Source organism: Coregonus clupeaformis, unplaced genomic scaffold (genome assembly GCF_020615455.1).
Source record: "Coregonus clupeaformis isolate EN_2021a unplaced genomic scaffold, ASM2061545v1 scaf0132, whole genome shotgun sequence".
Lineage (NCBI taxonomy): Eukaryota > Metazoa > Chordata > Actinopteri > Salmoniformes > Salmonidae > Coregonus > Coregonus clupeaformis.
In genome coordinates, this window is record NW_025533587.1 from 194,283 (window position 1) to 211,680 (window position 17,398).

General features: G+C 44.3%; 1 protein-coding gene across 1 annotated transcript in view; it reads right to left on the reverse strand.

The window, feature by feature from the left end:
* Window positions 1-4,363: 4,363 nt before the first annotated feature.
* Window positions 4,364-17,398, reverse strand: part of LOC121557023 (synaptotagmin-9-like) — a 44,880-nt gene continuing 31,845 nt past the window's right edge. Inside the window, exons 4-7 of the mRNA XM_041870914.2 lie at window positions 8,344-8,464; window positions 7,866-8,037; window positions 6,968-7,097; window positions 4,364-5,063 (exon numbers count right to left, since the gene is read on the reverse strand). Of these exons, the coding sequence (XP_041726848.1) occupies window positions 4,995-5,063; window positions 6,968-7,097; window positions 7,866-8,037; window positions 8,344-8,464 (492 nt within the window). The 3' untranslated portion in view covers window positions 4,364-4,994. The remainder of the gene's footprint in view (window positions 5,064-6,967; window positions 7,098-7,865; window positions 8,038-8,343; window positions 8,465-17,398) is intronic.

Sequence of the window (17,398 nt, forward strand, 5' to 3'; positions counted from 1 at the left end):
TCAAAGTTATAGAAGGGGGTGATAAAGGCAGCTATTTTCGTCAGGAGAAATCCAAACCAGTCTAATTGGAATGAATGGCAGTAGAGGCATCGGTGTTGCATTTCCTGTTTTTACTTCTGCAAGAAAAGAAAAGAAAGGTATGATAAATATCAGAAGTTGTGTAATAGAAATATTGTAACCCCAAAATATTGACGTATAATTATAAATACAGTTTATACAGGTTTATACATATTTTCGGTCTAAATAGCCTCTAAAATATATGTAAACAGACCGTAAATGTCAACATTTGTATTTTCTTAGAAAGCTGTGAGTGTTATTATATTATACAATATCAGTACTTGTTGCATTTAAAACTTGTCTAAATCCTATCATCAACTGATTTCAGCAAGTGTATGATGTGGATTGACTGCATTGTTTAAATGGAATATTTGGCATATTGGCACAATTTGAAAAATTTATGGAATCATGCCTCTAAAACTGTCTGGCTATAGCTAGCAAACATACAATGCAGATAATCTCCAAATTCATTGTTTTACACAATATCTTATCACAGCACTGCAAACCATGTTTGACCAAGTCCCTGACCAAAATGGCTGATGCTTTAGACCATCATAAGAAGGTTCATATCCATTCTAGTATTCTAATTCCTAATTCTATTTCCAAAGCATCCTGTAGGCTTCATAGAAATGGGAAATTGCCCTGCTTATAGTGAACGTTGCATCATCACCATCATCTAAATGGTGTCACGCCTCATCTTCTAAAGTGTCCCATATGTAGGGAGAGAATGTATAGGCTGATGACCAGTGGTGAAAGAAGTACCCCGTTGTCATACTTGAGTAAAAGTAAAGATACCTTAATAGAAAATGACTCAAGTAAAAGTGAAAGTTACACAGTAAAATACTACTTGAGTAAAATTCTAAAAGTATTTGGTTTAAATATACTTAAGTACCAAAAGTAAATGTAATTGCTAAAATATACTTAAGTATTAAAAGTAAAAGTATAAATCATTTAAGCAAACCAGACCATTTTCTAGTTTTGTATTTTATTTACGGATAGCCAGGTGCACACTCCAACACAGATATAATTTACAAACAAAGCATGTATGTTTAGTGAGTCTGCCAGATCAGAGGCTGTAGGAATGACTAAGGATGTTCTCTAGATACTGTAAGTGAGTGAATTGGACCGTTTTCCTGTCCTGCTAAGCACTCAAAATGTAATGAGTTGTCACACCCTGGCTCTGGGGACTCTTAAATGTTGAGCCAGGGTGTGGACTTGTTATGTTTAGTTTTCTATGGGTTTTATTCTAGATCGTTTATTTCATCCACGTCTACACGGCGTGGATGACGGGACTGCTGGAGGCAGCTAGAGGGCGCATCGGCGATCTAGGAGAGGAGGCCACCAGGTTTGGGGGGCTGGACGGATGGTTGGCGGAGCCTAGAGGTAGAGCAGAGCCAACTCCCCGTACTCAGGCTAGGCAGCGTGAGACTGGGCAGGCTCCGGGTTATGCGGAGCCACGTACTGTGCCGCGAGTGTTCCGGCACAGTCCTGTACGTCCTGTGCGAGCACCACGCACGTGTCGTGCTAAGGTGGGCATGTAGCCAGGACGGAGTGTGCCGGCTCAACGCTCGTGGCCTCCAGTACCCCTCCTCGGTCCCGGATATCCTGCGCCAGTGCCACGTGCTGTAGCGCCAGTACGAGTGCACAGCCCTGTACGTCCTGTGCTGATGCCTCACACACAGGGTGTGGAGATAGGCATCCAGCCAGGACGGGTTGTGTCAGCTCTCCGCTCCAGACCTCTAGTCCGTCTCCACAGTCCAGCCCGGCCTGTTCCTGTCCCTCACACCAAGCCTGTGGTGCGCGTCGCCAGCCCGGTCCATTCCTGCTCCCCGTACCAAGCCTGTGGTGCGCATCGCCAGCCCGGTCCGGCCTGTTCCTGTCCCTCGCACCAAGCCTGTGGTGCGCGTCGCCAGCCCGGTCCGGCCTGTTCCTGTCCCTCGCACCAAACCAGTGGTGCGCGTCGCCAGCCCGGTCCGGCCCGTTCCTGCTCCCCGCACCAAGCCAGTGGTGCGCGTCGCCAGCCCGGTCCGGCCCGTTCCTGCTCCCCGCACCAAGCCAGTGGTGCGCGTCGTCAGTCCGGCACGGTCCGTGCCTGTTCCACCGGTGCTTGGTCCGGCACCGGTCAGCTGCTCCACTCCGGAGCCAGAGCAATCCGCTCCACCGGTGTCCAGTCCAGCTCCGGCCAGCGGGGCCAGACCAGACCATGGGCGCTACGGGGGGGTAGAGGGAGAGTGGTGGTCATGCCCGGAGCCGGATCTGCCTCCGAGGCGGAATGCCCACCCGGCCCCTCCCCTATTGTGTTTGGTTGGCGCGGTCGCAGTCCGCGCCTTTGGGGGGAGGTACTGTCACGCCCTGCCTCTGGGGACTCTTAAATGTTGAGCCAGTGTGTGGACTTGTTATGTTTAGTTTTCTATGGGTTTTGTTCTAGATCGTTTATTTCTATGTTGGCCAGGGTGGTTCCCAATCAGAGACAGCTGTAGCTCGTTGTCTCTGATTGGGGACCATACTTAGACAGCCTGTGTTCACTAGTTTATTGTGGGATCTTGTTCCGTATGGTTTGTTGTATTACCTAGGACTTCACGTATCGTTTTGTTGTTTTTGTTCTTGTTGTGTACACTTAATAAAGTATGTACGCCTATCACGCTGCGCCTTGGTCCGCTTCTCATAACGATCGTGACATGAGTAGTTTGGGTGTCAGGGAAAATGTACGGAGTAAAAAGTACATTATTTTCTTTAGGAATGTAGTGAAGTAAACATTGTCAAAAATATAAATAGTAAAGTACAGATACCAAAAGAAAACTAATGAAGTAGTAATTTAAATTATTTTTACTGAAATACTTTACACCACTGCTGATGACATACTCAGCTAAAAAAAGAAATGGATGGCTCCAGTTCCAGAGTTCTCTCTTGTCATACTCAAAACTAACACAATGTTGGCTTGTTATAGACGTGGATGGAGCTATGATGTAGCGCTGGTAAATGTGGTTAACCTTTACAGTAGCCATAAGAGTGATTTCCAGAAATGGTAAAAGTCCAAACAACAACAGATGTTACATGATTCCCATGACTAAAGTCAATACAAAGGCAGTCATCATTCAGGTAGAGTTCAACATATAAAGTCATTAATCACTAAAAACAGCAGAGAAGGAAACATGGATATTCAACAGAAGTCATGGTTGACATATCCTGGTCTACAGTATATCTGATAGGCTGGCTCAAAACACGAGGTACAACTGGTTAGATTAGAACACCACACTTCTAGTGCTGCGGTAGTAGGCACAGATCTAGGATCAGTTTACCCTCCTAATCCCTAACTTTACCATTAGGAGGAACATGCTAAATTGACCTGAGAACAGCATATGGAGAAGGTACAACTCCATCAGACTCTGATTTCTGGCACTCTGTGAGGGGCAGGCATGTCTGATTGAAAACACTCTCTCTGACAGTGACAAATCACAGCTCATCATGACTGGAGGCAGCTAATCCATGGAGAGCAACGGTGGAGTAATTTAGCCCCAGAACACGCAGCCTACGCAATGAGGAGACACATGGTTCGATAGCCAATCAGTTTGCTCTAAAACTGACGAGCCTGTATGATACCGGAGGAAACAGTGGAGTCAATATTCTGTCAGAGCCTCAAATGTACAAGTACATGTATCCCCAAGAGGTATGCATAGCAACACAGTATTATTGACTGAACCCAGCTGATAAAGTGAAACAGTGGTTAGCAACTAGGCATGTATCCAGATTATTCTAAAGCATATTGATAAGTCATCTGTGAATGTTCCGAGCAGATGTTAATTTGGCATTGGTTCTATGTGGAGTCAATAGTAACCTGCTCACTAATACAGGCATTTCTTCCTGTAATGGTTATCCACTCGGGTGCAATCTCATTGATAGGATTTGTAATATGCTAAAATAAACAACGGATCATCGACAAGGTACAAAACACATGACTAGACCCCATCTCCATCTCTCAGAAAAACACTTAGACTCACACGCACAGGCACACACACATTTCTCTGTTAATGTCATATGACTATCTCTTGATTCCCCTTCTCTCTGGTCTTGGTCGTCTCTCCCCCGCTCTCTATTTCGCGGTCACTCAGTTTGTGCCTTTTGCTATTTTATTTTGACATTTAGCTTACATCCCCCAATTACACACAATAATTGTATTAATTTACATGATCAGATTAGGCATGTTGGTTTTCATTACCATCTGGTTTTACACTTGCCTTTTAACGCCTCAAGAGAATCTGTGGTTGTCATAGCAACAGGCGAGGAATATTAACATTGACCACCCAGCTGTTTTTTATTAATAAATATTTATTGATAACTTTTGAAAGGACATTTTTACGTACAGGTACTAAGTCTAAGAAATGAATTGCCACTGCACATGTCATGTGATCATCTGACAGAACTTCACATTCTATTCCAAGAACAGAAACAGAAAACAACTGAGGAGAAGATATTCCACCAAAACCCATGACCTCATGCACCGTTTCCAAATGAAAGATGTATGTCAGTTCGACTGGTCGATTTTAAGTACACTGTGCAATACAGACACACCCCATTAAAAACTGGTAGAGCAAGACTAATGTAAAAAACGGTTACTTCAAACTCAGGCTTAGATCAAACTGTTAAAACTGCCTGGTTGTTTTTGTCATCGATTTTCTTTTTGGAACTGAATAAAAAAGAAAACAACCATATTATGTGGTCACTCAACATGCAACTGAATCAATCCAGCTCCCCATGCAAAAGTCCTGTCCCAGAGACACAGAGCTGACAATGGTTGGTCTCTGATAACCGTGAAATCGACAGCACACAGTCGTGACGTATAACCGTATGTCGACCACTCAGCAGGCCGATGCTCCTATGGTTGGGCTGGTCCGCCTGGCTCTTCTCCTTGTGGTCGTATTCCGGGAAGGACCAGACGCTTACGGAGACGGAGGAGTCTTCAGGGAATTACAGGACCCTGCCTGGCTCCCGCCTGTGGTGCCTTGGTACTGTGGGAGAGAGAGAGAAGAGAGAGAGATACATCTCCAATAAAGATAGCTGTGTACATGTAGATTAGTAGTCCTAGAGACATTCTGTAGAGGGCATGAAGATAACAGATCACTTCGGTTCAGTGTATTGACCAAATCTGGTACTTTGATTAACCGATTCAATTGTGAGTTCTGTTAGTAGGTCAAGTTCATTGCACTGTAGTTAAAGCTTATAAGCAGCAATTGTAACCTAAAGACATTAATAAGATTTCACTAATTCAAGACTCTCTCACTAATTGTATGTGCTAAGTAACAAGCTGTGCCACAGTAAAATCTGTTTTGGAAATGATCTTTATTTCCTCTGAATCCTCCTTAGAGGACTGCCAAACAGAACTACTCTCTAAAGCACCCGTAGTGAAAACAAAGATTCTCTCAAACTCCCAGCACTTCAACATGAAAGCTCTTGATTGATTCTCTTCTTTCGCTTGCAGAAATCTAGCCGCTTAGAATCGGTTAGTTAAGCAAGCAGAAAAATGTTTTCCTCTCTTTTCATCTCAGCGAGGTCAGATCTATTTTCCAGTGAAAGGGTCAGTTCTTCTTGACAGTAATTGTTTTGTTTGCTGGCTAAAAAGCAAAAAGACAGAAGCCATTACAGAAAGAGAGTGAGGGAGAGAGTGATGGGTTACAGAGCAAACAAACATAAACAAACATAGTTGCGTTTGAAGTCCTTTCACGTCCCGGGCGTGTTTTGAATATGTGATTTTTGGGGGGAGGGCCTTGTGAAGGCAGAACAACATTGATTCAAATGGCTGGGGAGGCAGACTGCTAAATAATAGATGTGCTTTCCTGGGGGCTCAAATGAGGATTTCAAAGCATAGTCACATAATGTAATTAAGTAAGTAACCCTGAAGCAAACAGAATAGTCTGCTTAATTGTTCCATTTCTCAAATCCTGCTCTGTCTGTCGCTCTACCTCTTTTCTTGCTCTCCTACTGTCTCTTTCACTTCATCTGCAGTATGTCTCTCTCTATCTGTCTGTCTGTCTGTCTGTCTCTTTCTCTCCTTCGCTCCCTCTCTAGACCTTGGTGGTTCACTCAGCTGTGTTCAACAGGAAGACACTCTCCTTTGATGCCAACACAATAAAGCCATTACTCAAGGCTGAGTGTACAGGTCACACACTCTCCTTCAACTCCTCAACACTCCTCTCCACACTCTGCCATAATAATAATAATAATAATAATAATATATGTATTCTTATACCTTGGGGGAAAATATATTTCCAATTAATGTCAGCTATTGTATGTATACATTGTTCAGCTACCTTGTACATAATAACATCTTATACAATGCAATGTAGACATGAAATGTAGAAAGGCCTTGATTCTTCTTCAGAAGAATCAGTATTCTTGCTGCCATGCTTGGGAAGTAACTACCGTTGACCACCTGCACACATGAAAGTCTGATTTTAATTGTTTTTTTTCTTAGTAGATTTGTCTCAACTACAACTTCAAAACATCAAGGTAGACCTACTCGCTGAGAGCCTTGCCATTCTCAGCTGCGGTTGTTTTTAACAATGGAGGATTTTTTGCGCTGGGAGATAGAGAGGTTAAGAACCTCTTAGGGTATTGATTAATGAGAAGAATGAGGCCTTAGAAAATAGGATAATAATTTTGAATGAGTTTCTGTGGCAGGTAACGGCACTCAACCGTCTGAAGTCTGAAACCACCAGACATCGGTCAAACTAGTCAACTCAAAGATGTCGGGTATTTTGACAGTATGCAAACAAACCTATTTCAGTTGAGACAAACCTTGAAAATGATCCATTAGAAACAAAGACACATATGTGGGCACACACACACACACACACACACACATACACACACACACACACACACACACACACACACAAACAAACACCGGCTTTACCTCTATGAGCGGGTGCCAGTGGGCGATGGGTTTTCGCGGATACGACAGCATTTCGCTCCAGTGGTCTCGGCCCAGGTGCTCTGCATCGTTGCCCACTTTACACACCCCGATGACCTCATTATGGCCTACACTGGATAGGGAGACACACAGAGACCTTCATTACTCCTACCTTCGGACTGGAGATGAAGGAGTATTGTCTCTATCTAAACTTAATGTTTACTTGGGTAGTAAGATAAACCTACAAATGTATTCCTAACTTTAGATAGAACATTAAAGTAACATTACAGTAACCCTGTGTGGATCTAAAAGTGAATCACATGACTAATTGAAAATGTGTGAATTCAGTGAAGAATAGAAATGTTTGATGGGATGTGAAATCTCAGGAAAGAACATTCATATTGCGTCTGTATGAATGGTGTGACAGAACTGAATGATGCGACAGAATGAGAGTATATTTTCAATAATGGTGTGACAGAACAGTCATTCAAAGCTAGGTGATCTTGTGAATATGTCTGCCTTCACAGTAATGATGATACATTTGCTATGTTAGAAAAACATAGCGGTGCTAAAATAAGAAGAGATGAGAGAAAGAATAGAAGGAAGATAAAGCCGAGGAGATGTTGGAATGCTACCCACAAGATAGGAGGCCCTGGGGTAATGTAACCTTCTCTATTTCACTCTCTGCCTTGAAAGCTTTTTAACCCTCTATAGGCCTTGGATCAATTCTGAATCAGTATTGTCTTGACTGAAGGTATCTACTCTCTCAAGAGGCTATAAGAAGCCTGAGAGACTGACAAGTAGCACAGAGGTATATACTGCATAAGAACCACAATTGAAAAGCTACTGAGTCACTGAGTTCAAATCTATTGGATCTCTGAGTTAAAGTCCATTGACTCACCGGTCGTAGTCCATGACAGCGATCATAAGGCTGATCTGGTCAATGTTCTCTGGGGGGACATCAAAGACTATTGCTTCGTTGTAGACAGGGTTCAAAGTGTTCCTCTTAGTGGAGGTCTTCCTCTTCTTTAATCTCCGACCGTCACACATTAGAGAGACCTTCACATACGGGTCTGGAGATGAAGAGAGGAAAGGAGAGAGAGAGAGAGAGAGAGAGAGAGAGAGAGAGAGCGAGAGAGAGAGAGAGAGAGAGAGAGAGAGAGAGAGAGAGAGAGAGAGAGAGAGAGAGAGAGAGAGAGAGAGAGAGAGACATATTTCTGTTGTATACAGCATATGTTCATGTTAGGTAGTATTGAATAGAAACACATAGCAATAATTGGATACAGTGTTATAGTAGTGTGCTGAATAGAAATCCACAGTGAAATACAATGTGTTTTTGTGGTAGTGTTGATATGGTGTGAGGTAGTGTTGAGTTCTACCTGATGCCCCAGTGATGTCCATGGCCTTAAGGTTCCTGGCCTTGATCATGGTGATGGTCAGTCTGCCGGCGGTGGGCAGGTAGCACAGAGAGAACATCAGGTCTCCCAGGTCCACATTATCCTGCAGGGGGGAAACACAACACAACAATATCAACCACTGTATCCTGCAGGGTGGAAACACAACACAACAATATCAACCACTGTATCCTGCAGGGTGGAACACAACACAACAATATCAACCACTGTATCCTGCAGGGTGGAACACAACACAACAATATCAACCACTGTATCCTGCAGGGTGGAAACAACACTGATATATCAACCACTAAATAAATCATCTCAAAATAATCAATATACGGTCAGCTACAGGACTGTTTTGCTAGCACAGACTGGAACATGTTCCGGGATTCTTCAGACAGCATTGAGGAGTACACCACATCAGTCACTGGCTTCATCAATAAGTGCATCGATGATGTCGTCCCCACAGTGACCGTACGTACATACCCCAACCAGAAGCCATGGATTACAGGAAACATCCGCACTGAGCGAAAGGGTAGAGCTGCAGCTTTCAAGGAACGGGACTCTAACCCGGACGCTTATAAGAAATCCCGCTATGCCCTCCGACGAACCATCAAACAGGCAAAGAGTCAATACAGGGCTAAGATTGAATCGTACTACACTGGCTCTGACGCTCGTCGGATGTGGCAGGGCTTGAAAACTATTACAGACTACAAAGGGAAGCACAGCCGCGAGCTGCCCAGTGACACAAGCCTACCAGACGAGCTAAACCACTTCTATGCTCGCTTCGAGGCAAGCAACACTGAAGCATGCATGAGAGCACCAGCTGTTCCGGATGACTATGTGATCACGCTCTCCGTAGCCGATGTGAGTAAGACTTTTAAGCAGGTCAACATTCACATGGCCGCAGGGCCAGACGGATTACCAGGACGTGTACTCCGAGCATGTGCTGACCAACTGGCAAGTGTCTTCACTGACATTTTCAACATGTCCCTGACTGAGTCTGTAATACCAACATGTTTCAAGCAGACCACCATAGTCCCCGTGCCCAAGGACTCTAAGATAACCTGCCTAAATGACTACCAACCCGTAGCACTGACGTCTGTAGCCATGAAGTGCTTTGAAAGGCTGGTCATGGCTCACATCAACAGCATTATCCCAGAAACCCTAGACCCACTCCAATTTGCATACCGCCCCAACAGATCCACCGATGATGCAATCTCTATTGCACTCCACACTGCCCTTTCCCACCTGGACAAGAGGAACACCTACGTGAGAATGCTATTCATTGACTACAGCTCAGCATTCAACACCATAGTGCCCTCAAAGCTCATCACTAAGCTAAGGATCCTGGGACTAAACACCTCCCTCTGCAACTGGATCCTGGACTTCCTGACGGGCCGCCCCCAAGTGGTAAGGGTAGGTAACAACACATCTGCCACACTGATCCTCAACACGGGGGCCCCTCAGGGGTGCGTGCTCAGTCCCCTCCTGTACTCCCTGTTCACCCATGACTGCATGGCCAGGCACGACTCCAACACCATCATTAAGTTTGCCGACGACACAACAGTGGTAGGCCTGATCACTGACAACGATGAGACAGCCTATAGGGAGGAGGTCAGAGACCTGGCCATGTGGTGCCAGGACAACAACCTCTCCCTCAACAAGACCAAGACAAAGGAGATGATTGTGGACTACAGGAAAAAAAAGAGGACTGAGCACGCCCCCATTCTCATCGACGGGGCTGTAGTGGAACAGGTTGAGAGCTTCAAGTTCCTTGGTGTCCACATCACCAACGAACTATCATGGTCCAAACACACCAAGACAGTCGTGAAGAGGGCACGACAAAGCCTATTCCCCCTCAGGAGACTGAAAAGATTTGGCATGGGTCCTCAGATCCTCAAAAATTCTACAGCTGCACCATCGAGAGCATCCTGACTGGTTGCATCACCGCCTGGTATGGCAACTGCTTGGCCTCCGACCGCAAGGCACTACAGAGGGTAGTGCGTACGGCCCAGTACATCACTGGGGCCAAGCTTCCTGCCATCCAGGACCTCTATACCAGGCGGTGTCAGAGGAAAGCCCTCAAAATTGTCAAAGACTCCAGCCACCCTAGTCATAGACTGTTCTCTCTGCTACCGCATGGCAAGCGGTACCGGAGTGCCAAGTCTAGGTCCAAAAGACTTCTCAACAGCTTCTACTCCCAAGCCATAAGACTCCTGAACAGCTAATCATGGCTACCCGGACTATTTGCACTGCCCCCCCACCCCATCCTTTTACGCTGCTGCTACTCTGTTAATTATTTATGCATAGTCACTTTAACTCTGCCCACATGTACATATTACTTCAACTACCTCAACTAGCCGGTGCCCCCGCACATTGACTCTGCACCGGTACCCCCCTGTATATATAGCCTCCCTACTGTTATTTTATTTTACTTCTGCTCTTTTTTTCTCAACACTTTTTTTGTTGTTGTTTTATTTAAAAAAAATAAATGCACTGTTGGTTAAGGGCTGTAAGTAAGCATTTCACTGTAATGTCTGCACCTGTTGTATTCGGCGCATGTGGCCAATAAAATTTGATTTGATTTGATATCAAGCTCAAAACATTGCCTTGGGATTTTCCAAGGACTTGAGCCAACATGTCGACCAAAGTCCCCATCATGGCAAATCTCTAGTTGGTTTCGCTGAAGGGTAGGCAGAGCTTTTTCTTATGAGATTAACAATGGCAAATTCCCTCACTCTCTTTATAACTAATATGTTGTTAATTTATAGGAGAACTCATCACTGACATTTCCTCATAAGTATCATCCCTAACTCACTCACAGGTAACGGTGCAGTAGCAAAATTGACAGGCTAGATTAATCTAAAACCCTTCCCAGTCATTGGTCTGGAAAACTCCCTCTCATATTTCCAATAATAAACATTGACGCTACACGAGAGAGAAGACTACTGTTTGGCTGTAAAAAGCAACAGCTCAATTATCACCCTGTTCTGAAAATAACTCCGTAGAGGTGGTGAGATCTCCTCCTAATCTGACGCACTCTGAGAATTCCACTGGAACATTTTAATGGGAGAGCAATAACTTTCTATGCAAGATTTTAATTGATTAACCCTATGAAAGGTTTTATTAAAAAGTCACCAAACTTACACAAAATGTTTTGCTACTATATAGTACTATAGTCCTACTAATGAATACCTCTAGGCATTCCTAAGGCATCTTGATGCGTATGTCGCCTTGCACTCCATTAAAAAACTCTGAAGCATTTTTTTTGTTACGGCTACTTTCTCCTTCCCAAACTAGATTAGCAAACACAAACAGAATGCCCCTCAGACTGTTAATAGCAGTGCACTCTGCAGGTCCCTCTCTGCAGTCGACCATGCCCGAGGGGGGGCGTTTGTTTTCTCCCAGAACCCCCTGCGGTGTTCAGTGATGAGGTCCCTGCTTCCTGTGACATTTACACGCCTCTCCCTAATTGTCTTCCTATCGGGTTGCTCAGGGGTGCAAGAAGGATGAGAAGTGTTAGATCCGTGTGTCCCAGGCACCCGGAGACCCCCCCAGAAGGGCCTTCGCCAGCAGGAAATTGCATTTTAAGAGAGCAGGGGTGGGGGGATGGGCAGGGGGTGACAGTAGATGTAGGAGGCAACAGGGGGTGCAGGAGAAGGTGACGACTGTGCTCCACTGAGAGTCTCTGGTTATCACTTCGCCTCACAGCCCCAAATCTCACTGGCTTTACACATCCCAGCTAAAGTACAGCCTAGTACAGAGCATACACTACTAACGGCAATGATCAAAGAAATGGCCATGGTTTCAGGTAACATCATCTACTTACAGTAGTTACTACTCTGCCTAGGAGAAGCTAAATATTGAGTCCTACAGTTGTGCAGTCATTGCTCTAGCTATAGCATACCGCTTTGTTTCAGTACAGCAAAACTACATAAAAAATGATTTATTCTATGGCCATGGCCTCAGTATAGATGTGGAATACAGCTGCACTTCCGTTGAACTGTATAGGCCCTTCACACTAGAGACAAACAACAAGTGTATTGGATGCTGTGTTTGTCAGAGTCGTCTTCTTATTGTGTGCTCATAGTTCTAAATCATTACAATGCAACAATGCTGCTGCTTCCTTTGTACTGCATCTTCCCTGGGCAGAGGAACACAAACCTGAAATAGCACACAGTCAGTTATACAGGCAAGCTGTCTCTGTTTCATCTATAAAAATGACTCTGTATTCACCATCAATAGAAGCCTATGCTGTGCCGTGATTATGACAAATGGCCAATATTGCAGAAGATAAGCAAACACCCCTCTATGACTAGCAGGGCTGCTCACCCCCGGGCCTAACAATCAGTTAGACTTCAACTAAGCGGATATTGGTTTTGTGTGTGTGTGTGTGTGTGTTCGTGTGTGTGTATGTGTGTATGTGGTGTGTGTGTGTGTGCGTGTGTGTGTGTGTGTGTGTGTGTGTGTGTGTGTGTGCCTGTGCATGTGCGCGTGTGTGTATGTGTGTGTGGGGCGGAAGGTAGCTTAGCAGTTAAGAGCATTGGGCTAGTAACCGAAAGGTCGCTGGTTCAAATCCCTGAGCCGACTAGGTGAAAAATCTATCCCTTAGCTCTGGATAAGTGTCTGCTCAATGACTAAAATGTAAAAGTATGCATTGGCAAACAACAGAATGCCAGACTTGGTTTAGACATCCCCCAAAGGATTGTAGAGAACCTGAAGGAGGGAATACACAAGAAAGGAAGAGAGAATGTGCTAAAGACTGAAATAGAGGACGTTTCACATTTAGAGGAGGCTGGTGGCAGGAGCGATAGGAGGATGGGCTCATTATAATGGCTGGAATGGAATGGTATCAAACATAATGAAACCACGTTTGACTCCGTGCCATTTTTTCCATTACAGCCATTACAATGAGCCTGTCCTCCTATAGCTCCTCCCACCAGCCTCCTCTATTCACATTGCTTGATGAGGAAAACCAGTCAGAGGAAGACACAGGAATACATCCAGATGACTTTACAGTCTCTGTTACTGTTTTCCTCTACAGTCTTCAATCATCCCTGTCAAACTGGACTGGTCCCAAGACAGTGAATAGGAACTGGGCAGAAATGCCACTAAGGCCCCACAAGAACCAATGTATTACGAATGACTTTGCTATAAAATCCCAGGTACACTTAATATCCGGGGTAACAGATCAATATGAACATAACACATTTATCCCACAGGAGGCTGTTAGAGTAACAATTTATGTTGCTCAAACTATAAGCAGATGTCAGATCTAACCCTTGAATCTCCCTCCTACCCCATCTCTGCTTCAGCTTTCTGTCAGTCACTCTTATCGACCTCTGACCCTCCTCCATCAGGAATCCTTCCTTCTGACTGGTTTTCAGCCAGACAGATACAGCACGCTACCCCACCATCATCTGGGAGTTAATGGGGGCCACTCATCTACAACAACACAAATAACAGGTCACGCTCCCCACAACCACCTTGGATGCTCTTTAAATGGCAACCGCAATCTAGCCTTAACAAGGCTATTCCTCCAAGAAAGATGGATTTGTGAAAATGACTTTTTTCACTGTAGGAAAATCACAATAGCAATGCTCATCACACAAGTGCAAACACACAGGGTGCAACTTCCGAACATAAGCAACCATGTAAATGTAAACAGGTTCTCCGGCAGCCAATTATCAGCCAATTAAAATATTTGATTTACTAGCATGTGACAGAACGGTAAGTTGCAGCTGGCCCATCAGATAACATGGCACACATTAGCCCTATGCTAACCTCAATAGGTGGCACTGATTATATCCTGGCACAAATTCTTCATCAACCTATCAAAGATCTTAGACTTGATATCCACCCACCAATGGCATTTCTTAAAATAGGTTAATCCTGGCCAGTAAAATGATATTTTTCAACCTACAAATTCAAGGTTTATTTTTGTTCCATTAATCTGTAACAAAACGTTGTGTGACAATATTCCATTGATGCATCCTTGACTAGGCTACTAGCTACTACTAACGTTAGACAACATTTTCATATCTCACGTTTTTATTTATCTGTTTCACACACATCCAGGTGTTTTTAAGAAGAAAGTGATTGTTCTGTCATCTGCAAGTAAATCAAAATTCTAATTGGCTGATATGCATTTTGTACCTGACAACCTGTTTAAATGTAAGTGGTCGCAAGTATGGACCCACATTATTTGACTGTTTGTGATGATGTGTTGTTTGACGTACTCGAAATAGGCCAAGCTACAAATAAAACTGTACTTTCACTGTTTCTCTGATGTTTTCTGGGATGTCATTTGAACAACATCACTGCTCTCCTATTTCGGGAGCTGTGACTGTCGTCGACTTCGTCTACGTTTGGTGTGCAGTGGTATCAGAGTGCAGTAGTGACCACGCACTCTGTCTATACGTATTCAAAGTTAACACGCAGCTAGCAAACATAACAGCAGCTTACAACAGATCAGAAAGGCTGTGAAAATAACACTGAACAATACAACTGTTTTGTCAGGTTTCTGCCTGTGTCTAGCTAACGATGAAAGGGATGTTGTTATCTTACAATAACTGTTCCATTTCAGAAAAAACTGATATGTTGTGAAAACTAAAACTCCATAATAATAACTATGCCATTTCAGAGAAACTGCTACCTTTCCAAAGTAATTGAGGCGTGTTGCTATCTTACAATAACTGAGATTTCAGAGAAACTGGCATGTTGTAAAGAATAACATTCCATCCCCTTGTATATATTCCCCGTCATACAGAGTACTGATACAGCTGGTCAGTGAGGATCCACCTGTGTGATTCTGTCAGCTATGTGAGGAGATGTGGATCTGATGGCCGCAGGTTGTGAAAGAAGGGAGAGATGAATGATCTTGTCAGCTCTTTGAGACACACTCCTCCCTCTTCCTCAGTAACACTTCAGTGGGGTTGTTTCATACTGTCTCATCCTTCATCTCTCTGTTTTTTGTTATTTCTCTTTTCCCCTTGAGTAGTGGTTCAGAGAGAGGGCAGATAGAATATATTGGGTGGACACAGAGTGTTATAGACACGACACTAGAGAGTAGTTCTGTCAGGTTTCTTTGTTTCTTCTGATCTAGGATAATATAAGCGTGCTCTGACCTATTTCACTGGTTCTAGACTAACTGGCTAGATGATAGCTTTGGAGGTAATGTTCTACTTATAACTGGAGGTTCTCTGGGTCAAGCCCCCTCATCATCCACAACAGTTTTACCTTCAAGACCTTTACAACCTCCTCCGATATGCATGTGTTTTCATGTCACATTACACAGTAAGTGGTTAACTCGAGTGTAGATAATATACTGTAGCTAGACCGTGTGAGCGGGTTGTCATTTGCAGTAAATAGTTGTGTTTGGGGCCATATGCTTGCTTATGAAAGCTAAGAGGAAGCCATTTAACTGAGCTAGGTCTGTGAACTGTTTTGACAGAGCATCTTAGACAGATCTCATGTGGTTTGGTTTGGGTTTTGAACTGTTCCAGAGAGCTTTATGTGCCCTCAGGCTATGGAACGCTAACCACAGGCAGCTCAACACAAACAAGACTATTGCAATCCAATTGTAATATCATTGTGAAAATTAAATGTAAAGCGCAAAAACTATACATGTATAACCTACAGGCTATAACTAGGCCCAGAGTTTTCCTGGTCAGGTAACTCCTGGCCTTAGTCATGAGGGATGTATGATTTCTTGGTCTCGGTCTTGGTTAGGCCTGTTCTCTGTTGTTGCTGGGGCTCCAGACTTAGTGGGAGGCCCAGTCCAACCCTAGACAGGCTCGAGTTATTAATGGATGCCATCACCATCTCTGTGTCAACCTGTCAAAGCTGCCTCCCTCTCACTGACAACCGAGATTTAGGTCACTGCCCTCTGAAAAGAAGCCCTCCATCCTGCTCTGTGTATGCAAACATAAACATGCACAGAAGCACATGCGGCACATGCATGCATGCACACTCACACACACACACACACACACACACACACACACATGAACACACAAACACACACGCATACGCACACACACACATCCAAATACCACTGCTCTCAATCTTGGGCCTGCGGTCAAATGAAATATCATGGGCTTGAGACTGATATTTTTGTCCTTCCCAAATGTAGATACACTCAGAGCTAATGACCCCATGTTACCAGACAACCCCTCACTGGCACATTAATTAGGTCATCTTCCTAAATAATGTCTGGATCAAAGTGGCAAAGATATTTGAAAGTCAAATTTAACTTATCAAAGACGCAATACAAGTTGCCATTTTATAATTACTACCTTCACCGAGTCTGGCCTCCACTGAATGCTTTTATTTCTCTGGCCAGCCTACTACCACCCTCATTGTATCCCACTGTACACTCTTAGAAAAAAGGCTGTTTTGGTTCCAGGTAGAATCCTTTTTGGTTCCAGGTAGGATCCTTTTGAGTTCCATGTAGAACCCTCTGTGGAAAGGGTTCTATATGGAAGCCAAAAGAGTTCTACCTGGAACCAAAAGGGTTCTTGAAAGGGTTCTCTTGTGGGGACAGCCGAATAACCCTTTTATGTTCTAGATAGCACTGTTTCTTCTAAGAATTATTCATATTATTATCTAGGCTAACATTAGCATGCAGGTTACATTACAGCTCATCAGAGATGGTGGGTAGAGCGGCATCTCACCGTCATCAACCAGAGAGCGAGAGATAACCGATTGCCTTATTACCAGACAGGTGAGGTGGAGGCGGAGGAGGCAGAGCTGAGGGGAGGAGGGAGGTGAGAGAGAGGAGGAACACGAGGTGAGGGGATGGAGGTAGGGTTCAGTCGTGTCACAGAGCATCCAATTAAACCACACTGCGACAGTTGGACACCACACACACACACACACACACACACACACACACACACACACACACACACGTGGTAAATATGTTAGACAACCAATTATGTGAGACTAGAATATGGCAGTGGAGGGAAGAGGAAAGTAGAGCAGTGAAGAGAGAGAGCAGAGGAGGAGAGGAGATAAGAGCAGTGGCGAGAGA